This window comes from Puma concolor, chromosome B2 (assembly GCF_028749965.1).
Source record: "Puma concolor isolate L17-30 chromosome B2, mPumCon1.1.hap2, whole genome shotgun sequence".
Taxonomy (NCBI): Eukaryota; Metazoa; Chordata; class Mammalia; order Carnivora; family Felidae; genus Puma; species Puma concolor.
In genome coordinates, this window is record NC_141671.1 from 144,676,273 (window position 1) to 144,702,339 (window position 26,067).

At 42.4% G+C, this 26,067-nt stretch overlaps 1 protein-coding gene across 3 annotated transcripts in view; it reads left to right on the forward strand.

Moving 5' to 3' along the window:
* The window catches only part of TULP4 (TUB like protein 4), a 244,826-nt gene that overhangs the window by 126,686 nt on the left and 92,073 nt on the right, over nt 1-26,067 (forward strand). The window contains exon 2 of one of the 3 annotated variants that reach the window (XM_086708246.1): nt 7,735-7,810. The exons of the other annotated variants lie outside the window; for them this stretch is intronic. Within the exon in view, the coding sequence (XP_086564372.1) occupies nt 7,808-7,810 (3 nt within the window). The 5' untranslated portion in view covers nt 7,735-7,807. The remainder of the gene's footprint in view (nt 1-7,734; nt 7,811-26,067) is intronic. 3 annotated transcript variants of the gene reach the window in all.

Below are 26,067 nucleotides of genomic sequence, written 5' to 3' on the forward strand. Positions count from 1 at the left end.
TCCCATAGGGCTGTTGAGTGGACTAAATGAGTTAATACTTGGAAAGTGCTTAGAAGTCTATCTAGCACAGTGTTAGCTGTTTCTCACACTTTGAAGATTGAGAAGGAATTAGCTTATTTTCTATTTATTTCTTTCATCTCAAAGTGATTACAGAAATATACAGATTTTTGGGAAAAAGTAGTCAAATAGAAAAGTGTTATAAAAGCAGAGGATAAAATCAGGCAGAAACTGCATGCAGTGCAGTTGGAAGAGTAGGGGGAGTGTGTAGGGGCTAAAGCAGAGAGGCAGTCATGTTACCATATATTAAATGTGGAGCTGTTTTTCTCTTTTTGTCAGTGAAAGCTTTCATGCAAGTTCATTGTATTACACCAAAGTACAAATCAAAATTTGAAGACCATATCTCGAGTAGAGTATCAGAATTGCTGTATGCTTTATATATATATATATATATATATATGTATGACCACCTATCTGTGGCACATATGTCACGAAGTACTCCAACTCAGCATACCAAATAGATGTCCTTAGTTGAAGGGGTTGAGATTGGCAGGTGCTTGATTAATCCCCCTCCCCAAACAGTTGCTTAACATAGGGAATCATTAAAAAATGATGCATAAATAAATGCCTTAAATATTTTACGTTAATTTAAAAGCATGATTTCTGAATAGCATATTAACCAGTAAAGAGTTTTCCCATACGCTCTCTACGTAGACACTTTTCCCAGCACCCAGAGTGTGTGCTGCTTGCAGTAAAACACTGCACTGCCAGTATTTTACTCAGGAAAGGTTCTGATGGGTTGCAGCCTGTCTTTCTTACATGCACAGGCACACGCATGCACACTCACATGGGGTTTTTTTTTTTTTAAGTTTTACTGAGATATAATTCACATACCATAAAATTCATCTGTTTGAAGTTTTCATGTACAATTTAATGGTTACAACCATTTATTACGAGCAGGACTCTGAAGCCACCGGGAAAGGAAAGCTAACAGTGTGCACGCTCTCTGGATTATTTTCTCTGGTTGACAGTTGTATCACCCTCACTTAATTCAATGGAAATCTTTTTTAGTGACCTGCGTTTTAGTCTTTGGAAATTTAACTTGGATTTCACAGTTAAATTTATATTCATGAATGTGCATGTGAGCACCTCAAACCCACTCCCCCCAACAAAGGAATTCTATAGTTAATCAGTTTAGCTGTCTTATCTAGTACATATTAACATAGCTACTTGGAGAATTACTGCTTTAGGAGATTCAGGTATCTAAAATGATTTAGCTAAGGGGCGCCTGAGTGGCTCAGTCCTTTGAGTGTCAGACTTCAGCTTAGGTCATGGTCTCCCGGTTCACAAGTTTGAGCCCTACATCAGCCTCTTTGCTGTCAGTGCAGAGCCTACTTTGGGTCCTCTGCCCCCCCCCCCCCACCCTGCCTCTTCCCTGCAGCCTCACACACGCTCTCTCTTTCTCTGAACAATAAATACAAATAAATAAAAAATAAAATAAAATAAAATGGTTTAGCTAGAATAAATATAAATAGTGACATCTTTTCTGTTTTCTGTCTCATAGCAAATTGCCAAATTTCATCTAACTCACACAGTACAGGACTTAGTAATTTCTGTGCTTAATTAGGAAATAATTAGCCTTGAAATTGTGTTTATATAGAAGAGTGGTAATAAAATTAGTTTTATCCATTGTGTAAGATGCTTAGAGGAAAATAATATACTCATTTTCTAATGAATCAAACAAAGCCCTCATCACAGGTATAGTTTTTCTGCACAAGTATAGATAGAGATATTATTGTTTAACAAAAGAGTCACCTGAAAAATAAAGTTTTTTTTTTAAATAGGTTTCTGACATCATCAAAGTAAATGAACTCTAAATTATGGTCAGCCAAGTATTAAAATTAAAATCTTACTATGAACTATATAGCACAGACTGGACTGAGTTCTGTGATGACAGCAAAGGTGACACTTGCCGCCCCAGGCGGTCGCTATGATGGACGCCAGGACTTCCTATGGAAAGCGCAGGCCTGTGCCACTCTGTCCAGTGTTCAGTATCTCTGATCCCTTATCTAGCTTTCAAAAAGGAATGACCCAGCTTAAGATGATGAGGCTTGCTGATTCGTAGTTTCAAGGAGATCTATGAAGCCAAAGTAAACAATTTCCTAGTTTTGCCATCCATGGTACATTTTTGCTGGCAGTATCTTACTTAATAGGGAAAGGATTAAATTTTCTCGCTACATCCTGGAACTAAAATCAATGGAAAAAAACCCAACTTCTCCCTGAGATAAAAGCAAGACAGCGTATTTTTTCTTTTATTTCTTAATATATACATAAAAATATATGCTTTGATGTGAAGATCAATAAAAGTGGATTTGGGGATTTTATCTTACAAATTATTTCTTAGGCTTTAATTAATTAATTGCAAAATGCTGTAAAGGGGCTATGATTCATGTGGTGTGCTTCTTTCCTTGGAGCTAGCAAACATTGTTTTTGACAGAATTTCTGTTAATTGGTATGGATTTGTCCAGAAGATTGCCAGAGCCCAGTGGTATCCCTCATACCTCATGTGTGGAAAGACGCTTTGGTTTAAGGGTAGAGTATGTACTGGAGAATATAGCCTGGTTCAGGTCTGTTGAACAAAAATTGTTGTGCACTCGACTAGCAGTTAGGCTAGGTAGTTGTGCTTAGTCTTAATAGTGTTAAAACATGTTTAATTACATACGTCACTCCTGTGCATAATGAGAAATAAAGACGTATGTGAAGTGAAATACCCTCTCCAGTATCTGGAGAAGCAGCCATTGCTAGCAGTTTGGGTATTCTTCCTAAACTTTTCTTTGTATGCAAGAACAGGCAAAAAGACGTGTACCATGCATATAAATGAACACAGCTTTTTGTAACACAAAATTGAATCATGGTATACCTGATCAGCAGCTTGCTTTTTTCCTGTACGTCAATTATATGTGAACTTCTTTTCATGTCAGTACACTAAAAAAAGAAGAAAAAAGAGAGGAAAAGCTAGTTATGCAAATGAATGTATGTATCATTATTTAATTATTTATCCGTGTGTTGGTGAATGTTTAAGCTGTTTTGTCTGTATTGATTTGTTAGCATCTTCAAGAAAAGGTAACAGCCTGAATTCCAATTTGTTTTCTTAGAATTTTGTCAATTCCACAGTATGGCAATGTGCTCCTAGCTAGGGAGCAGTATCTACAAATAGCTATCTTATTTGCACTATTGACTTCTTCCAAAAGGTGACTTTATGCAGCAAAGTGTTTATACTACATTTGAACAGTGTTGACCTCCAAGATAAATTGGGCCTATCAGTCTTTATATTTCATTTCATCAGATACATTTGTAACTGGAAGTGTCTTTGGAGGCTATCTATAGGATGGGGTCCATATGATGGTTTTCTAGATCAGGAAAAGTCATTACCATGCCCAGCAGATGGAAAATCACATCACAGCAGGAGAAGGCGCTAACAGCATGCTAAGATCACAGCCTGTGTACCAAGTAGTTGGAAAGTCAGATGATAGGAGAAGAGCACACTATGGTTTTGTGGAAATTGAAAACTCGAGTGAAGAATTTCATTCAACTAAGTACATTTATTTCTCATGGGTACTGTGTTTGTTTTAATATAGGAATAAAATAGAAATATTTGTAATAATAAACAGCAGCATGGGCACAACTTTAATGCTGAAAGGATTTCTTAGTGTAGTATTTGTGTGTGTATTTATGTTTGGGGGGCAGGTACAGGATGAGCATATTGCTATTTCTTTCTATTTTTTAACAATTTTTTAAAGGTAATTTTTTTTTTTTAATTTTTTTTTTTTCAACGTTTATTTATTTTTGGGACAGAGAAAGACAGAGCATGAACGGGGGGAGGGGCAGAGAGAGAGGGAGACACAGAATCGGAAACAGGCTCCAGACTCTGAGCCATCAGCCCAGAGCCCGACGCGGGGCTCGAACTCACAGACCGCGAGATCGTGACCTGGCTGAAGTCGGACGCCTAACCGACTGCGCCACCCAGGCGCCCCATCAATTTTTTAAAAGTTTTATTTATTTTGGGGGGAAGATAGAGTGAGTGTGAGTGGGGGAGGGGCCGAGAGAGAGGGAGAGAGAGAGAATGCCAAGCAGGCTCTGTCTGCACTGTCAGTGCAGAACCTGATGTAGGGCTTGAACTCAGGGACTGAGATCGTGATCTGAGCCCAAACCAAGAGCCAGAAGTTTAACTGATTGAACCACCCAGGCACCCCGCTATTTATTTCTTTTTGTAAAATTTATAATAAAAACCATAAGGAAGTATTTTATTATGAAATGGAGTACTATGGATATATCTTGAAAAACTGAGTAACAGGTATTTACAGCAAGGTTTACAGCAAGGTCATTAGCTGTTTCCTCTTAACAGTAGCATGTATAAATTGCATCATGCCCCAGACCAGGATTAAGGGGCTGTGACTTAAGCCAAATAATCAGGAGCAATTGTTTAGAATCAGCTATAATTTATGAGGGCTCTCTTAGGAAATTTAAACATACAAAGGCAAATTGGGTGAATACTCTTCAAAGTATTTTTCTCTTAGCAACACCATGTTTTTCCTTAAGATAATTTTTAAATAGACCAGAAATACTGGATGGCAGGGGCTTTCAAGTGTATTTCCGTACGTGGTGTAAAAGACCTGGAACTCCTGGATTAAGGAGACTGATTTAGGAGTGGGAACAGGCTGCTCGCTTTCCAGTACGTATTGCTGTTTGAGGATAGCCGTCTGATAGCATCTTTGCCCGCGCCGGATGTGGTACCTTCCGGTGACCCTTTGCTGTTACTGTTGCTTACGAATAGATGCTTTGTGTTACCTGTGTCTGCTTGTCCTCTGTGGCGTAAGAAGCTCTGGAAAAGCAGGCTCTTTTGGTTCTCACTCTGTATTCCTAGAGCCTAGAATAGTGCCTGGCACGTGGCAGGCACTCAGTAGTGCTGTTGAATGAAATAACAGCCTCTGCCTAGCCAGGAGTTACACGAGTAGGAATTTGAATCACAGTGTAGGAAGCCCAGAAGGCAAGTGGCTGCTGCCATTTTTCAGAAGCCTGAGGCAGCGTTTCTGCAGTTCTGTTCTTTCCTCGCGTCCACAGGCTGGCTGCTGCAGCTCACTCCGCCACATTAAGGCTAAAGGCAGGAGAAAGCTGGATGGGTGGTTCTGCCCACTTTCTGCTCACCTTTCATTGGCCAGTCCCCACCGCAAGGTGGGGAAGGGGAGGGGAGGGAGGGAGCTTGGAAACCAGCAGAGGTAGACGGGGAGGGAGCGAGTTGGGATTGGATCATGGGCAAGACCATTCACTGTCCTACACTGCCTCTGGGACTATGTGTTTGAAGTTAGTATTTCTTTTTTCACCAAGAAATCGAGCCATTTCCCCTGATTTATTTAGCCCTTTCTCTTCGTCATTCTTTGTTGTATTTGGTAGACACATTTTTTCCTAGTTTTAAAAATTTTTTTCAGTTTACTAATTTAGCAGTTTCAGTTAGCATTAGTTATATCTCTTTCGGTTACAAGTTGCATAAACCTTACTTTAACTTAACCAAAACTAGAGAAGTATTGCCTCTTTTAACTGAAATGCCCTGGGTTGGTCTGGCTTTGGGCACATTTTGGTCTCCACACTTAGGTGTTGTCTTCAGCTCTGCTTTCTCCATGTGTTGACTGTATTCTCTGTCACAGTTTCTTCCATAGTTGGCTTTTTTTTTTCATTGCAATCTCTTTTTTTGTTTATTTATTGCTACTTGTTTGTTTGCTCTTTTTTAAGTTTTTATTTTAATTCCAGTTAATTCCAGTGTTCTTTAGTTTCAGGTGTGCAGTATAGTGATTGAACACTTCATACAACACCTGGTGCTCATCACAGCCAGTGCACTCCTTCATTTCCATCATCTATTTAGCCCACCCCCCCTCTGGTAAACATCACTTTGTTCTCTCTAGTTAAGAGTCTGTTTCTTACGTTCTCTCTCATTTTTTGCCCTTTTCTTGTTTTTAAAATCCCACATATGAGTGAGATCATATGGTATTTGTCTTTCTCTGACTGACTTTATTTCACTTAGTAGCGTTATACTCTCTAGCTCCACCCATGTCATTGCAAATGGCAAGATTTCATTCTTTTTTATGGCTGAATAATATTGCATCCTATATCTATACCACATTCATTTATCCATTCATCAGTTGATGGACACTTGGACTGCTTCCATATCTTGGCTGTTGTAAATAATGCTGCAATAAACATAGGGGTGCATTTATCCCTTTGAATTAGTGTTCTTGTATTCTTTGGGTAAATAGCCAGTAGTGCAATTGCTAGATCATAGGGTAGTTCTATTAACTTTTTGAGGAACCTCCATACTGTTTTCCACAGTGGCACCAGTTTGCGTTCCCACCAACAGTGTAAGAGGGTTCCTTTTCTTCCACATCCTCGCCAAGTCCTGTTGTTTCTTGTGTTGATTTTAGCCACTCTGACAGGTGTGAGGTGATACCTCATTGTAGTTTTGATTTGTATTTCCCTGATGATGAGTGACATTGAGCATCTTTTCATGTGTCTATTGGCCATCTGGATGTCTTCTTTGGAAAAATGTCTTTTCATGTATTCTGCCCATTTGTAATTGGTTTATTTGTTTTTTGGGTGTTAAGTTTTATAAATTCTACATATATTTTGGATACTAGCCCTTTATTGGATGCTTTAAATATGTCATTTGCAAATATTTGTAAATGGGGAATCTTCTCCCATTCCTTAAGTTGCCTTTTAGTTTTGTTTCTTTCTCTGTGCAGAAGCTTGCTTTATCTATCTATCTATCTATCTATCTATCTATCTATTTATTTATTATTTATTTATTTAGAGACAGACAGATACACAGAATCCCAAGCAGGTTCTGTGCTGTCAGTGCAGAGTCTGACATGAAGCACAATCCCACAAACTATGAGATCATGACCTGAGCCCAAACCAAGAGTTGGATGCTTAACCTAACCAATTGAGCCACCCAGGCACCCCAGAAACCTTTCATTTTGATGTAGTTCCAATAGTTTATTTTTGCTTTTGTTTCCCTTGCCTCAGGAGACATATCTTTTTTTTTTAAAATATAATTTATTGTCCAGTTGGCTAACATACAGTGTATACAGTGCGCTCTTGGTTTTGGGGGTAGATTCCCGTGATTCATCGCTTACATACAACAGCCAGTGCTCATCCCAATAAGTGCCTTCCTCACTGCCCATCACCCATTTTCCCCTCTCCCCCACCCCCACCAGGAGACATATCTTGAAAGAAGTTGCTATGGTCACTGTCAAAGAAGTTATTATTGCCTGTATTCTCTGCTAGGATTTTAATGGTTTCAGGTCTCACATTTAGGTCTTTCATCCATTTTGTGTTTATTTTTGTGTATGGTATAAGAAAGTGGTCCAGTTTTATTCTTTTGCATGTAGCTGTTCAGTTTTCCCAGCACCATTTGTTGAAGAGACACAGTAGATGTTTTTTGATAGCCCCAGGCCAGGCTTCTGTGACCCCCACAGCTCATAGAGCCAGGTAGAGAGTAGACCCTCTGTCACCCAGGGCTGCCGTGTCACATTCCATTAGGAGCAGTCACTGTGAGCATCCATGTGGAAGGCCTGGTTAGCCAGCCTGCGTGAGGCCCCTCCCTGTAGCCAGCTGGCCAGGAGGTGCATGATGGGAATGGCTGGCACCAGCATGTGGGTGGACGAGGAGTTGCTCTCTCTCTTGCAGAAACCAGGAGAGCTGGACACAGAGAAACAGGGGTGTCTACTGCAGACCTGAACAGGAGCATGCATATGTCGCTATGGTAGGTCTGCTGTTTTATTTATCTGCTGTTGCCTCAAAGCTTAGAAAATTACCAGTTTTTAAAGATGTCATACCTGTACAGTTGTGTTTTACACTGGATATGCTGTAGTTAGGTATTTCTTTACTTTGTTCAGTCTTCCTGGAGTTGATCTGAAGTGTGATGTGGGTCAGGTGTACAGATTGCTGACTTTGCATCATGGTTCTGGCCCATGGCAGCTATGAGATTTTGGGCAAATTGTGAGATCTTCCTGTGCCTTCGTATTCTTGTTGCCAAAAGTAAGAATAATAGTGGTTCTTACTAGTAGAGTAGTCCTCCAACTTAAATGAGAAAATGTGTGTAATAACCAAGCAGAGTGCTGCCCCAGTGTACTCAGCTGCTAGTATTATTATTACTAGTACTGGCCTTCCCTCTCCCTCTAGCCCTAACTGTCACATCTGTCATGGAAAGAGCGGAGCCCTGGTTCTCTCTGCCCTTTTGTGTTGTTCTCACACTGACTTCATCACGTGTTTGTTCCTGGCAAGAATCATCCTTGCTTTTAGGCAGTTCATTCAGATGGTTAAGAAACATTTACAGAAAACTTAATTCTGCCTGCCTTTTTTGAGACAGAGGTCCATTTTTACAAATCAAGTAAATACTGTGATGATCAGTTATTTGCTTTCTTTACCTTAGGTGCAATACTTTGCCCAGGGAGAGTCAAACAGGTAACACAGCTGACCCTTGAACAGCATGGGTTTGAAGTGTGGGTCATTTATATGTGAGCTTTGTTTTTCGATAAATACATAACTGTAAATGTATTTTCTCTTTCTTACAATTTTCTTAACATTTTCTTTGTTGTAAGAATACAGTATATAATACATATACAAAATATGTTTTAATCAAATATGTTATCATAGGTAAGTGGTCTGGTCAGCAGTAGGCCATTAGTAAAGTTTTGAGGAACTCAAAAGTTACACATGGATTTTTGACTGTGCAGGAGGTCGGTATCCCTACATCCCTTGTGGTTCAATGGTCAGTTGAATATAGAAAAGGAATTCATTATTATGAAATAGATCCTTTGAAAATACACTAAAGGGACCAAATTTAATACAGCTTTTCTAATTTTTATGTAATCGTATGTTTGAAATTATATAAGTAATATATTGTAAAAAATGCACAACTGGAAGAATATGAAAACCTTTGTAATCCCATCTCATAGAGATAACTGTTGTTTACATTGGCGTCTCTCCTTGCAGACTGCTTTTCTGTACAAACATACACATACATAGCGATATAATTTAAGATATTTCACTTAAATAGTCACAAGTAGGAGAGGTTTTTTTTGTTGTTTTTTTTCAACTTAATTTGTTTTAACTTCCCTACAAGAAATGTACACACATTTTTCTTAAGCACAGGCATTAAGAATCCTGGAGAAGTGGGTGGAGCCTGCTGTCTGTAATCTGATGGGAATGCAGCTGGAGGTGGATGGCTTCAGGCTGCGTTACTTTCACATCACTTCGACTAGGGGTTGAAGAAAGTGGCTCATGAGGGGATGGAATAGCTCATTAATTATGAAACGTGAGAACGTGTTTGCTCAGTAAGGGAAACATTTTCAACAAAAGGTGAACTTTAGGGGGAAACTGACAACCACATGGTGGGCAACCAGAGGGAATCCGTGGGAAACGGTGCTGCATGAAGCCCTGGACAAAGGTGCTGTTCATTTGGCAGAACTTATGGAAACTCCCTTGAGCGTGGACACTTCTGTTTCAGAGTAACCCTCAGGGGCATGGGTCAGCCAAGGCCAGTGTCACAGGTGCCTTCTGGAACCTGGGCAGCAGAGCTCCCCACTGCGCTGGTGTGTAATGTCTCAGTTCAGGGACACGGTAGGATCACCCGTCTCCTTTCCCTTCAAGTTAGATGTTCTCAGTTAGCTCGCCTTGTCCAGTGAAATATGAGCAAAACCTTTGAGAAGCTCTGCCTGATTTTCCGTGCCCCCTTCTCCCTGCCCTGCAGTTGGTGGTGGGACAGGTACTAGAAGCTCTGTCAGCCCGGGTCTCTGGGTGAAGATTGTGCAACAGAGCCCCCAACTCACCCACATGGGTGTGAAGCACGATCAAGAAATACACCTGTGAGATTATTTGTTATTGCAATAAATTTGTTACTGCAATAAATAGTGATGGCCTCTATTTTTTCATTTATCATGAAAATTTGAAAGTCTGTATTTTGAAAGTCCACAAGATACAGATATTATGCAGGGCAGCAGGGGCACATCCAGTCCCAGGGTACTATCCCATATTTGTTCTGGGCCTTATTCCCACAGGCTCTGGCAGTCCAGTGCATTGTAGGGCAGGAAAATACCTTTCCTCTGTCGTCTTAAGTTCCCAACTGGATCTCTGCACAAAGGACAGATTAACAAGAGAAAAGCACACAGATTTCACTTAATGTAAATTTTACATGAAACGAGAGCCTTCGTGAGAAAATGAGCCCTGGAGAAGTAGTTAAACCTGTGTGGTTTTATACTGGGTTTGACGGAGGCTGGGAAGCAGCGGGAAGGTGATAGGACAGAGGGCTCAGTGTGGTTCACTGGGGGAAGCTTAGCAAGGCCTGTCTGTTCAGAGTCCACTCACATCCTCCTGTCTTCAGAGATAAGAATGCTCCTTTCCTCTGGGCACAGGGAAGGCATCTCTCCCATGAGGGTCATATGACCTACTTCAGGGGAGAAGGTCAAAGGGTCTTTTCTGCACCTGCCATTTCTCACATGCCTTCAATTTAACACGTGCCCTATTTGGGAGCAGCCCGACCTGAACCCCATCAGGGTGATGATTTCATGGGTACCTAGTGCCCCCAGCACAACAGCCAAAGTCGTCCTGCCTTCTTCAGCAGATAGTAGGGCTGATACTTTTGGAGACTGCAATCTTTAGTCTGTGTGCAAAGTCAGCAGATTACCCCTGCTGAATATCACATGTGCGAAGGGTTTCACCATTTCTCCAGACTAAGCTTACAGCAGGTGGGCTCCTGGTTAGCAAGCTCCCCCTTCTGCCCCGCAACCACCCATCCTGACCATTGGAGCCGAGTGCTAGGCTTCACGTAGCTCCCACAGGGTCATTGGCTTAGTACCTGTCCACTGAGGATTTTGGGAGTTGCCCCTTATGATGAGGGCTCCTTGTTTGTAAATGCTGCTTCTAACCCTTCTCTTGAGAAAAGTGCCTGTCCCTGAGGGGTAATCCCAACAGGCTGCAAGTTACATGGTTAGTCAACTGAGGCTACTCTGCCCCTCCCCAGAGCAGAGCAAAACAGTTTTCATGTATGAAACCACCTGAATAGACTCAACAAAACAATGTTCCTTGAGGACACTCCTAATACTGAGTTTTCTTATTTTTAAATGCCCTAACAAAATGACAAAGCCAAAGTGACCTCTCCGTGAACTGACATTTGTTTCGTTTTGGTAACAATACGTTGTTGATGTGGCTACTCCCTCCTTGGCAAGCCAGTGTATTCGTGTATTAGTGTGAGGCTCAGGCAATTTCTGCTTTCCGGTTGTCAGGCAAACTTAGGAAACACCCTAGATGTGTGTGTGCAGGTGCACGTGTAGGCATGTGTAGGCAGGTGTGTGTGCATAGGTATGCGACCTTGCTACCACCTTCCTCACAGGCATTGGTGTTTGCTTTTGAACGAGGTATTTCCCTCTGCCTCAGTTTTGTAGCTGTCCAAAGTAATCCCCAATTTGTTGGGAATCTGAAGGGTTGGCAGTTTGTCTCGGGACTTTTTTTTTTTTTTTTATAATGTTTGTTTATTTTTTAAGAGACGGTGAGACAGAGTATGAGTGGGGAAGGGGCGGAGAGAGAGAGGGGGAGATACAGAATCCAAAGCTGACCTGTCAGCACAGAGCCTGATGCGGGGCTTGAACCCACCTGCCGTGAGATCATGACCTGAGCTAAAGTGAGACGCTTAACCGACTGAGCCACCCACACACCCCTGTCAAGGGACTTTTGAAGTAATAAGAGAAAGGGCAAAAGACAAGGAGGGCTAATATTTGACAAGTAATCACCTATTGGGCTTAAATGTGCCCCCTTAGCAGCTTTCATCTGGATCCTTTTTAGTGATGCTGAGTAGGCAATACAGCGACCCAAAGGAAGCACTGCTTTCCCTCCTCAGCTGAACTGTTGTAGCATTTTATGTGACATTTACAGCCCTCGATGTGTTCTCCTGTCGTACCCTGTCTCCGGGCTTGAATGCACACATATGAAATACCTGTTGACATGCAGATTCTGATTCACTGTGTCTGGGGTCAGCTGATATTCTGCATTTTCCAAGCTCTCAGGCAATGCCCACGGTGCTAGAAAAGGCCCACACTTAGCCATCTAGGGTCAGCAAGCTGAGCTGCGGGTATTCACACGGTGATGAATTCTGGCCTCAAAGCAGACTGCCTGAGAGCGCCTTTCACATTGTGCTCTGGGGAGGTCAGGCGCTTTGTGGGTATTCGCTTAAGTAAGAGATAATCAAATGTGACATTTATTCAGATCTTCCTGTGTGCCAGGTACTTTTTAAAAAACATGTTCCTCATAACCTCTCTATCTGTGGACAGGACTTAGAGCCACAAGTAGCATATTCTGCAGCGAGCATTTCTACAAGTTTGTCTGACTTCAGAGCCTGAAACTGGAACCCTTACACTATACTCAGAGCTCTTTAGTGTTTATGTGAATTTTGATAAAAGGATAATCCAAAAGAGGTTGAGAGTTTTTATCTAATCTCTGTCTCTGTCTTGCCAGTCAGCCTTGTCACTTGGGGTAATTCTTACCAGGCTTCTCAGATTCCAGGACCAGAGCAAGGGGTGATGCTAGCATTTTATAGCTGTTGCTTAACAGTCTGGCAGCCTCAGAATTGTGTAATACGAATCATGTTTAAAAGATATTTATTAATAAACATTCAGCTACGTTAATTTATTGAGAATTACCATTTTGATAAAGTTTATCAGATTAAAGAATTTTATTTATAAACCTTTCTAAAAGTTACTGAGGTAAATTAAAGATTGTTTTATTGAGGTATAATTGACATTAATTTCATATGCACAACATAATGATTTGGTATTTGTATATGTTGTGAAATGATCACCACGGTAAGTCTAGTTAACATCCATTACCATGCATAGTTAAAAAAAAACTTTTGGGGCGCCTGGGTGGCTCCATCGGTAGGGCATCCGACTTCAGCTCAGGTCATGATCTCGCGGTTCGTGAGTTTGAGCCCCACTTCGGGCTCTGTGCTGACAGCTCAGAGTCTGGAGCCTGCTTCGGATTCTGTGTCTCTCTGTCTCTGCCCCTCCCCTGCTTGCACTCTCTGTCTCTCTCAAAAATAAATAAAGGTTTAAAAAAAAAAAAAAAACTTTCTGTATGACAAGGACTTTTAATATCTACTCTCTTATCAACTTTCAAATATGCGATACAGTATTATTAACTATAGTTACCAAGCTGTTCGTTATATCCCCATGATTTATTTTATAACTGGAAGTTTGTACCTTTTGACCCCTTTCACCCATTTTGCCCACTCCTCATCCCCTGGCTTTGGCCGCCACTGATCTCTGTATTTATAGAGCTTATGTGTTATTGTTATTGTTGTTTTAATTCAATACGTAAGTGAGGTCATATAATATTTGTCTTTGTCTGGCTTGTTTCACTTAGCATAATACCCTCAAGGTCCCTCTCTGTTGTCACAAATGGCAGGGTTTCATTCTTGGGACTGGAGGGGGCTGAATAGTAATCCATTGTATGTGTATATCAAATCTTCTTTATCAATTCATCCATCGATGGACACTTAGGTTATTTCCATATCTTAGCTATTATAAATAATGCTGCAATAAACATAGAAGTGCATTTTTCTTTTTGAATTAGTGTTTTCTTTTTCTCCATATAACTAACCAAAGTGGATTTGATGGATCATATGGTAGTTCTATTTTTAATTTTTTCAGGAACCTCCATACCGTTTTTTTACAGTGTCTGCACCAATTTACATTCCCACCGACAGTATACTGGGGTTCCCTTTTTTCCACATGCTCATCAACACTTGTTATTTCTTGTCTTTTTGAGTCTAGCCATTTTAACAGGTGTGAGGTGATTTGCAGTGTGGTTTTGATTTGCATTTTTCTGATGATTGGTGATGTGGAACACCTTTTCATGTGCCTGTTGGCCATCCATATCTCTTTGGAAGAAAGTCTATTCAGATCCTCTACCTACTTTTTAATCAGATGTTTATGTCTTTGCTATTGAGTTGTAGGAGTTTATATATTTTGGATGTTAACCCCTTATCAGGTATATGGTTTGCAAGTATTTCTTCCGTTCAGTAGGTGGCCTTTTCATTTCATTGTCTAGTTACTTACCTGCTGGTCCCCCCCCAACCAGAGCACTTCTGGCTGTGTGAGCCCTGTGCTGTACTTAGCTCTCTCTCTGGCTCCAGCGTGGGGTCTGGCATAGGGTGAATGCTCCGTAAATGTAGCAAGTACCTCGGGCTCCTCCATACTTCTTGGACATTTTAATTGGGGTGTAGCCGGGATCATTTGCATATTAATTCTGTGGTCTAACCAACCCAGTACTTGTAAAGAATTGTGTTGGAAATGATTTACATCATGCTGCTAACAGTTTTGGTTATGTAGAATTTCATTCCTCGCCTTTTGAAGTACGAAAGTCTCGTACTTGAATTTGGTAAGAAACACAGCTGGGTTTTTTTTGCCCTCATGGTTCATATTTATCTTGTGTATTTCTGTGTATTGTATAACTTAAAAAGAACGATGACATTTCATTCAGTTCCTCACACAGGACCATTGATGGAACAGTATGGTGTTCAAGGATGTATATTGAAATAAGCAGAAACTAAAGCCTCAGTAAGGCCTCTTGATTGAGAAAAGCTACATGTAGTTTCACGTTGACCAGTTTTTCCTTGGAAGTGAACAAGCACTGCATAGAACATAGTGAATGTGTGTGCCTGCACTGTTTACTTTTATCTGTTGCACATGTTCTGGGTTCTAAGTATAAAGTGTCCCACAACCCAAGAAATAAAAAGCAAATGTCAGACAGTGGTGAGTGACAGAGACAGAGCTGTGTGGGACCTCTCTCATTTGGAAGCATCCCTTGGAGTGAAGCCTTGGCCTAGGGTGTGGGCGAGGCCATCCCGGATGGGCAGCCCTCACTGACTTAAGGACTCATCTGCTAGGCTGTCGCTTGCCTGAGCCCGGTCTTCTCATTTCTTTCATGTCAAGTACTTGTCTTCTTTTACTGTACATCAGGTACACCCTAGTAGGTGGGAACCACACCTCCACGGAGGCTCTGTTCTCTCATTTGTTTCATTTTTTTGGATGTACACAATTTCTTTATAATTCTGAGTGACCATCTGGTTTTTGTAAAAGTGCCTCAGTCTCAATCTGTAGCTCAGTGTGGTTGAAATCAATCACTCAAAAGCAGTCTGATAGTCTGGGCTGATATTTAGGAGCCTGAATCGTAGTGCTAGCTCTACAGAAATCATGGAAAAGTCTTAGATAAAACTTTTGTGTATGTTGTCTTATGTGCAAAATATGAGAAAGTTATGAAGGTTCCATGGATATTATGGGGACAAGTTAAATAAAATTCTTTTGAGCTACTTTGAGCTTCAGAAGCACAAACCATCTAAAACCTAGTTCTGAGTTGACCTCCCGTAGATGATTCATATCCTACAGATGGCATTATCTTCCTAATAACCATTCCTTTAAAAAACTAAAATGCAGCTAAATGTGTAGTATTTTTAAGGTACCAAGGAGAATCCAACAGTAATATTTAAAATGCCAACATCTTCCTTCACCCCTACCCCTTTGGGAAGTGAAAGAAATTTCAGTTAATTTTGATGACCGTGATGTCCTGTACAGAACTACCCGGTCTTCGTTCCTGTTTTCTCACAGACATCCATTCTTTACTTTCGTCCTGTACAGAACTACCTGGTCTTCATTCCTGTTTTCTCAGACATCCATTCTTTACTTTCCTCAATTTTTGTGTTACAAATAATTTTGTAACAGTAACCATGGTCAACACTGTCTGCCCAGTGAATAAAAGAAAAAAGCAACTTGTGACTCTGTCATGCGCTCTCTTCAGTTCCATTTAAACTACAGAGCATTGGGGGCGCCTGGGTGGCTCAGTCAGTTGGGCGGCCGACTTCGGCTCAGGTCATGATCTCGCGGTCCTTGAGTTCGAGCCCCGCGTTGGGCTCTGTGCTGACAGCTCAGAGCCTGGAGCCTGTTTCAGATTCTGTGTCTCCCTCTTTCTGACCCTCCCCTGTTCATGCTCTGTCTCTCCCTGTCTCAAAAATAAATAAAACGTTAAATAAATAAACTACAGAGCATTGCCCATGGGATAAGGACCACGCCAGCCCCTGGCAGTACTCAAGTCTGCAACACAGTGTGCGGCCCCACAGGAACTCGGCTGCTGGGTTGGAGGGTAACTGAGAAGTGGAGCGTGGGGCACCCGGGCAAGAAAAGCTTCCTGTGGGAGATCAACTCAGCTCTAGCTTGCGCGTGGACGTTGGTCCTCTGTGCTGTCACCTCTGTGCCACCAGACGGCAGTCAGTAACAGCTGGCTCATGCCTTCATGCTGTTTCCAGGTGAGAAAGGTGGAAAGCTCTCCCTTCTGGTTCCTCATCCCTAGTTCTAGGAGCCCTGGCGAGCTCTCGGGTGAGACCGCCCTTTAGGAAAACTATCTAAAGACTCCATTGAAAATCACTCAGTGGTATCATTGAGGGAGGGCTCCTGTCAGTTTCCTTCAGGATGCCCTAGTTGGTTAATAAGAACTTTATTAAGGAGCTACTTCTCCCCAGCAGCAGGACCCTGTGTTGTGGGACAGGTTGGGGGGTTTGTGGGTGAGCTTAAAAAACACAGAAATGTGAAGTCACTTGAAAACATATTAACGTGTGCAAAGATGTTGACAGGGAATGCAGTCATTGGGAGGGATGTGAGGAACTTAGCAGTTAGAGGAGGATGAATATACATTTATCTAGATTAAGGTGTCATGTGTGTCCATTCAACAGGGAAGAGAAAACATACATCTGCAGAAATGTGACCAAATAGTTCAGATAGTTGTTTGGGAAGTACCAAATTTCAAGGAATTTTCTATTTTCTTTCTTTCTTTTTTTTTTTTAAATATTTAATGTTTATTTATTTTTGACAGAAAGAGAGAGAGAGACAGAGCATGAATCGGGGAAGGGCAGAGAGAGAGGGAGACACAGAATCTGAAGCAGACTTCAGGCTCCAGGCTCCAAGCTGTCAGCCCAGAGCCCGAGGCGGGGCTCAAACCCACCAACTGTGAGATCATGACCTGAGCCAAAGTCGGACTCTCAACCGACTCAGCCACCCAGGCACCCTGAATTTTCTATTTTCTATTTATTTCTGTAACATGAGTTTTGTTTAGTGTGTATTTACTACTTTTATAATTAGAAAAAAAAAGATTAAAAGGGGAAAATAATACATAAATACTTGACAGGAATTTTAAGATATTTTAACTTAAAGTGTAAATATTGAGCCAGATGGGGAGCGTCAGAAATTTAGAACAAAGTGTGTTTATCATTCTAACGGTAGGCGGTGCAGTAGTCCTGGTTCTCCAGGGTCAGAGCCACCAGGATGCACCCTCCCCACCCGCTCTGTAGGGCAGCAGCCGGCTTTCCCCGCGGTGGTCTGCATCAGTCACCCAGCTGGCTCCGGAAGTCCCTTCTGTCCCTGTTGATTCCTAGGCATGAGGAGCCCAAACTGGCTGGATGGCCATCTTAACTTCCAGTTTAATGGGATCGTTGTTGTGCTTCCTGGGGGAAGCATTCCTGCCTTTGGAACCAGCAGAAGGGGAGGTCATGGAGACAGGAAGCCATGTTTTGGTAGTGGGTCACTAGGGGTAAAAGTGTGTGGTGCCACTATCATTTGTATTCCTCGATTCCTGGCTCTGTGAGTCCTGACTAGGGGAAAGAAACAGCACCATATGTTGGACAACTGATTCAGAGCAGACCCCACCTCTTAGAGGACCTTGTCCCAGCCCTGGAAGGTACTGCCACCTAGCTGGCACGGTAACTGAGTCTTCAAAAGGCCATTTTACTATTTTATCAAACTAGCTGCTTCAGGAAAATGGGGAACATGGTATGACCAGTGAACTCCATAATTATGGGCCCACTGCCATACTTTTTTTTTTTTTTTTTTTTTTTTTACCGTGAAGTGAATTTCTTGATCAGAAGTAGTACAATGTAGAATACCATGATGGTGGATAAGGCATTCTGTAATTCCATGGTTGGTAGTTTTTGTGCAAGCATTGTGTGCAGGGAAGGCAAATCCACATCCAGAATGTCTGTTTCAGTAAGACCAAACTGCTTCCCCTTCCATGATGGCAGCAGTCCAGTGCAATCAACCTGCCACCAGGTAGCTGGCAGATCTCCCTGGGGTAATGGCACAATATTGGGGCTCAGTGTTAGTCTTTGCTGCTGGCAGATAGGGCACTCAGCAGTAGCCGTAGCCTGGTCAGCCTCGGTGAGTGAAGTCTGTTGCTGAGCCCATGCATAACCTCCATCCCTTCCACCATGGGCAGCCTCCCACCACTGGGTTCATGAGCCCACTGGGACAGGACAGAGTGGCTGGAGAGGGAGGCTGGCTGGTATCCACAGAATGGATCGTCCTATCCGCTTGATTATTAAAATCCTCTCCTGCTGACGTCACCCTATGGTGGGCATTTATAGGACACAAATATCTTCACTTTTTGGAAGAGAGGACCATCCACATTCCTCTTCCCCAAATTTCTTGTCACCAGTTTTTCCAAATCTGACCATCCAGCCAAACCGTTGGCCCCAGCCCAAGAATTGATACATAATTGCACATCGGGCCATTTCTCCTTCCAAGCAAAGTGAACGGCCAGGTGTGCTGCTCAGAGTTCCGCCACTGGGAGGATCGCCCTTCACCGTGTCCTTTAGGGATGTCCCCGGGAGGGTCCATAGTGCTGCCGCTGTCTGCGTTCGGGTGGTGTCTGTACGTCGGGCAGAACCTTCTGTCCCCCAGGCCTGAGCCTTCTCGTCCCCGGCAGCTGATCTTGGAGAACTCCCCAGGAGGCCATCGATCAGCCTGGGAGAGAGAAGATGATGTGGCAGGAGTGGGGACGTGGGCATTTGTGCCGCTTTCTCCTGTAGCTTCCTTGTGCCTCCGGGGCCTGCTCGGGCCCGATCGTATATGCCCCCCTTCCGTCGGACGATGGAGTGCTGCTGTGCGTGTCCAGCTCCGTGTCCTGCTGGGTCAGCCGACACGTAGCTCGTGGCGGGCAGCTCGGGTCTCCTGGTAACTTGGTGGCCCGCGGGGTAAGCGTTCAGTCTCTGCTGAGGCCGGATAGCGAGGCAAGAACCGTGTGGCACAAGGGGAGTGGTTATCTGTGGAGGAGGGCAAGGCTTTGCCCCCAGATCCCAAGGGCTTGCTTTGCTACTCACCTACAGGGTGCTGCCAGAGGCTCCAAACAGCATCCCTGTGTGCTCTGACATTCCAGGCGCAACGTGCTCGATCATACGGCCCCAGCCGCAGAGCGGATCGCACGGCAGCCTGGCCCTGCTGGGGAGCTTTCTCCCCTTCTGGACCCCACTCAAAGCTAGCAGCTTTTTGGGTTACTAGGTAAATAGTCCAGAGTATCACACCCATATGAATATGTTGCTTCCAAAATCTAAAGGTACCCAATTTGACACAAAATTAACCATCACAGGCAATGTGTATGATGCACAGAAACTCAATATATATGTAACTCTTAAACTAATTATTTAACAAGTAACATACCAACTTTGAATTGAAATATTACTCCAGTATTCACTGAGCACTGCCTCCTACATCATCCCCCCACTCACCTCCTACGAGGTATATGCCATGATCAATGCTAGATTTTTTTTCTTGGATGGCTAATATTTAAGAGTTGTGGGATATTGCACTTAGGAACCATGGGTATGTTATGTTTGCTTAGTACTTTACCAAATAGAATGTAATGTATTTAAAATATTAGATCTAGAAGATTCCTTAGAGATTATCCAGGCCATCTTGATATTTTCAAACAAAATGAAGAAGCAGAGTGCTAAAGCACCGATAGGCACTCAGATTTTCTGTTGTCAGCTGAAAATAGATTCCCTGTTCTGGTTTTTCTCTGCCCACTCAGAGCTGAGAGGTGTGCTTGGGGCTGTGTGGATAGTTGGGTTGTAAGAGGATGAGCTAAGGTTCTGTCTTCAGCTGCTAGCCAAACACATTTGGCTAAGGATCAAAGGTGGCAGCAGTGTGTTTGGAGCACTGCCATTTCCTGACCAAATGCTTGATGTGCTGGGCTAAGAGGGAGGGATTTTAAAGAGCAGGAGGTTGAAAATCCTGCTGTCTTAGCTGCTCTGAGAGTTGAACGTCTTGAGAATTAATATAGTAGATTAAATGTAAATGATGACTGAAGTACACACCTGGTTGACAAGATTATTATTTAAAATTTTAATCAAAGTAGCCAAGTTAACTATTTTAATAATTGAATTTCCTTTTAGCAGATATAATGGAGGTTGAGCAGAGGTAGATGTTTGAGAGCTTAAGATCAGCTTTTTTGGGGCCCTACCATCCCTGGTGTCAAGGGCACAGTTAATGTCAATTTGTAGCCTTGGAGTTGGGTAGTGATAAACAGGTGTTCCGGTTCTAATCCAGCAAACCCCCCAGGTAGGTGAGTTGCCTCCAGGCACCCATGGCAGGGGCTGTCAGGCCTCTACTTCACCCTTTCCAGTGTTCCAGGTTCCTATTGGAGACAGCCCCTTTCACTAATAGACCCCTCTCCTTGCTAGGAAGTTCTCTTTCATAGTAAACATCAGGTTGCTTTAATTTGTGCTTGAGTCTCCTAGTTCTGCCCCAAGGTTTTTTTTTTCTGGTTTTCTCAGAATATTTTTTATAGCTCATTTTGGATGATCAAAAGTTGTAGACCAGAAGTTTCAGCTTTCTAATATGAAAATTTTGAGCATTCCTCACAAATACGGTAATTTTCCCAGGATGAATAGGTGTTCCCAGACAGCAGGATTGTCAAATGATTCTGCCCTACTTTGTTTTTAGAGAAGGGAAACAACATCGGGCTAAGAGTGGAAGTCCCTGGTTCCTGGCCCCTGCTCTGCCTCTTGCAGAGCAAGAGGGCCAGTTAATCTCTGAACCTCAGTTTCCTTTTCTGGTAAAATGGAGATGATAATGCCTGCTCCAGGCACCATTCCATGGGATCCTTTTGTGGATCACATCCTTTTCTGGTCTATCCATTTCCTTCCAAGTATAGGATGTTCATTCCCTTGGTTTAGAATGGAATATTTCGAATCATAAATATGATTTAGCTGGAGCTTAGATGACACAAGGTATGATGATAAGAACAGAAGATGCTTTCTGGCATGTCTTGAAACTCCATGAATATGGTGGGTTGACAATTTAGTGTATGCATTTCTGTATTTATTGTAGAGACAGGGAAGAGTTTTTAAGAAATTTAAGAATAAATAAAATGTATGAATTATCGTGGAAATACACAGATTTGTCGGTTTAAGTTAACACTGCATATGTCTAGTACAGGTCTGTGTGAAGATCTTGATTTGAGTTGAGATCCTTGTTACAAATTAGAATCACATCTAAATGCAAGGAGTGGGGAATATCATTTGCTAACAGACAATGATGACTTTAAGAATTTAATGACTTGCTAAAAAAAAAAAAGAATTTAATGACTTTCTAATTTTTATGGGATTAGTGCTTTTTATTCAGAATACTAATTTTTTTTTAATTTTTCAACGTTTATTTATTTTTGGGACAGAGAGAGACAGAGCATGAACGGGGGAGGGGCAGAGAGAGAGGGAGACACAGAATCGGAAACAGGCTCCAGGCTCTGAGCCATCAGCCCAGAGCCTGACGCGGGGCTCGAACTCACGGACCGCGAGATGGTGACCTGGCTGAAGTCGGACGCTTAACCGACTGCGCCACCCAGGCGCCCCCAGAATACTAATTTAAAATCAAAGTGAAACAACCCTACACCTGTTAGAATTTATTTTAACACATTCTTCCATTTTCAGTTTTTTTCACTTTATCTGTCTCACCACTTGAAAAGTGTGTTACTTATTGAGAAATTCATTCCAAGGTATGCAGTGGGATTGTTTCACAGTTGTTATTCGGGAAGTAATAAATACGAGTAAAAGGAAATACTAATATGGTGTTTTAATTGACATTGGTACATGTGAAACTGGTTTTAAGCTTTCTGTGTAAGTGTGTGAGTCCTGTTTTATAAGTCACATTTAGTTCTGTATGGTAGCCAGCGTTTCTTAAAACTCATGTCTTTTTTTTTTTTTTGATAAAACTCTCACATCCTCCTTTAATATTATTTGAAATTTCAAAGGAAATGACTAAAAATCTATTAAAGCCATATGTATTATACTTCAGTAGCAAATTTTTAAAAAAGCAAATCAAAGCAATTATACTTAATATGCTTTTTCAGATCCCACAATCCCTCCCTCCCCCCCAGCCTTGCCCCTAAATCTTAGGATTCTGGTATATTCTCCATTCCTTTTTTGAAATGCGCTGCCTGGCACATAATTGTACGATTGAATGAATACTAACTAAAATACAACCTTAATCCTCAAGAAGAATGTTCTTAGTACTTTGTGTATAATATATATCACAGATATCTGATATCTATATAAAGTATACATATTAAGAAAAGAATAACAGTTTTAAGTGGCTTTCCATTACCAGTAGGAGCAAGTTCAAGACCATTAGCCTTTCTATTGGAAGACACTATTGGACCTGACTTAATACTTATGAAATTTATACCAGGGGAGCAGGTATTATATTTCCTTTGTTTATATCAGAGGGGTACAAGGATCAATTAAGAAAAGCTGGGATTTGAACACACAAGTGCTAAGTATTCCCAAATGTTAATGTTAGTCATTTCAGTAGGTGTAGCATTGTCTCACTGTGCTTTTAGTTAGCATTTCTTAGCGACTAATGATATTGAGCATCTTTTCATATGCTCATTTTCCATTTGTGTATTTTCTTTGGTGAAAGGTCTTTTCAACTCTTATACCTTCTAGAAAAGATTGGGTTGCTCTTATTTTTGAATTTTAAGAGTCAAACCCAAACAAGGTCTGTTACATGCACTGCATTAGGTTATATGTTTTTTTTTTAATCTTTTAATCTGTACGTTTCTCATTCCTTTATTGTTTTCCTCGCATTAGGAAAACCCAGAACAAGAGAAATTCTGTACGATAAGTGGATTTTTACTAATGATACCCCCAGGAGATTATTTCATGTTTTTCTGTGTTCCATATTTTTTAAATGTTTATTTTTAAAAAATTTTTTGATGTTTATTTTTGAGAGAGAGAGAGATCACAAGTGGGGGAGGGTCAGAGAGAGAGGGAGACACAGAATCCAAAGCAGGCTCCAGGCTCTGAGCTGTCAACAGAGCCTGATGCAAGGCTCTAGCTCACCAGCTGTGAGATCATGACCTGAGCTGAAGTTGGACTCGCAACCACTGAGCCACCCAGGCGCCCTAGTGCTTATTTATTTTGAAAGAGCGTGCATGCGAGCCCAAGCAGGAAAGAGAGAGAGAGAGAGAGAGAGAGAGAGCGAGAATGAGAATCCCAAGCAGGCTCCATGCTTAGCATGGAGCCCAGTGCGGGGCTGAATCCCACGACCTCGAGATGATAACCTGAGCCAATATCAAGAGTCAGATGCTTAACTGTGAGAGCCCCCCAGGCACCCCTCTCATGCCATTTTCTAGTAAAAGGAACCAGGACTCCATGGAGAAATGTGTAATTCAAGGACTAGAACAGGAAATATACGTGATGGATCTGGGGCATCTTGCAGTGTCAGAAAGTAAGGTGGTGCTCAACAAATAAACACACACAATGATGCGGATATGACAGGGGGATATAGGAACCACCCAAAAGAGCTCCTAGTGGCCAAAGCTGGAAAATTTGGGCAATAAAACAGATGAAGTAGTATCAGATTATAACCCAAACTATAAAGTAAATATCCATGTGTCTATACTGGTAAAATAACTAAATAAATGGAGAAGAATAGGCAAATCTCCCAGGCAGAGGAGTTATAAATAATTTATGTAGATACCCCTTTCTCAGAGGTGGAGCATAATTCACTACTCCTTAAGTGTAGGCTGCCCATGGTCAGTCACTTCCTTCCAAAGAGTACAGTGTGGAAAGGGGGAAGAAAGAGTAACTTGACAGTGAACCAAGTGCTCAACCAGGTGAGCAAAGGTCATGTCAGCATTGATACATCCTATTGAGAGTGTGCACCAATGATGTGATGTGATGTGATGGGAAGGGCAACCCTTAACTTCAGCCTAGCATGGGAAGACATCAGACAAATCTCACATGAGGGACATTCAACAAAATACTTCATGAGCCCTCCTTAAAACTGTCAAGGTCACCAAAAACAAAGGAAGTCAGAAAAACTGTCATAGTCAAAAGGAGCCTAAAGAGACATGGCAATGAAATGCAATATTCTAGATGGGATCCTGGAATAGATAAAGGACACTAGATTAAAACTAAGAAAAGTTGAATAGAATATGGACTTTAATCAGTAGTGATAGGTCCATATTGGTCAGTTAATTGTGACAAATATACTACTGTAAGAGATTAATAATCAGGGACTGGGTGGGGGAGCATGTGGGACCTCTACTATCTTTGTGATTATTCTGTAAATCTAAAACTCTTCTAAAATTTAAAGTTTATTTAGAAATCTAAAAAGTTGTTTACACTTTGGCCATAACTCCAAGAGCTAATATTTATATAGTGCATCAGTGTCTTCAGACGCATTTACAATTCCTTTCTTTGAGTTTCTTCCCTCGTTTCTAGTTTAGACAAGGGAATTTTTTTTATGAGCATTAAACTCACATCTAAAAACCACGTAGGACCTAGTACCACTGTTAAAACAGAACTGGGGTGGTAATAAAGATCAGGCAAAGAGTGATGTCTTTGGCACTGAGTTTTTCATCAGTTTATTACTTCCCCACCACATAGGGCATGTGAGCAGTATGTGAGACTTGCCTTATCCTGGGGATCAGCACCATGTCTCTGCCCAGACAGCCCCCTCCCCCGCAACAGCTGAGGAGCCTGAGGGGCAGGGAAGGGAGTCTGCTTTGCTCTCTAGGACTCATGCAGCAGATGGGGGTCGTTCACATGAGTGGAGAGCACTGAGGAGGAGCAGCCTTACAGGAAAACCAGTCCAGAGAACCATTAGGGATGTGCTAAGTTTGTGTTGTCTTTTAGGCATGCAAGTAGGGATCTCAGATAGGATGTGGAGTAAGGTATTGAAGGTAAGAATTTGGAGGTCTTCAGTGTTTGGATCTAAAGATGAGACTAGATCAGTAGGAAGTCAGGGTAGAGAGAAGGGTCGCAGCTGAGCCCTGGCACTTGCCGGCAGAGGTCAGAGGAGCAAGAGCTAGCAGAGGGAAGACTGGAAAGACTAGTGGAAACTACATGTAGTGGATACTGTGAGTACTTTCTCAGTACTGGCAGTACTTTCTGGTGAGTACTGGTGAGTACTTTCTCAGCTGTGGCTGCCACAGCTCACAGCTGACACTTGCCCCCCTTCCCCCCCCCCCCACCCCCATTACCAGCCAACAGCCAAGGACTGACACCCAGGGGAGCACAGAGTCTGCCTCTTGCCTCAAAGTGGGACCACCTGTGGTGCAATTCACACCCTAGAGCTCTCCTGGGACCAGGCGCAGTTGGCCGGTCCCCAGCCAACACCCCTTTCTGCAAGCGTTCAGGAGAAACCACAGTAAGCCGTTAAGTAAGTGCACAAGAATCCCTTTCTCAGGCTCTAACTACAGACACCAAATAAGGAGGGTTTTAGAGGAGTGAGGGAAGCACCCTAATAAGTGATAGCTGGCTGTTGTTCCTCCTTTTCCCACCACAACACCTCCCCTTTCCAGACAGCATGGGGCTCCCTCAGTGTGTATGCTCTCCCCACAGCGAGACTGCTCTTCCAGTCCCCTGCCTGCTGTAAAGGATGCTGAGTCTGGGCTGTGTCCGAAAGGAGGACACAGCCTCCTCTGCAGAGGCTCAGGAAGTGATGAGGGCACAGGGGCTGGAGGAAGAGGCCAGTAGAAGGGTCTGCCTACCAGATGTAGGCTGTGACATTGTCGCAGAGGAGGGGACACTGAAGCGTGCATTGATGGAGGTCCTGCAACTTCAAGGCTTAACATGGGAGAGGCCCGCTCTTTGTATGGGGTTCAGCTGTCCAGTTTTACAGCCTCTTTTCAGATCCATCGTAA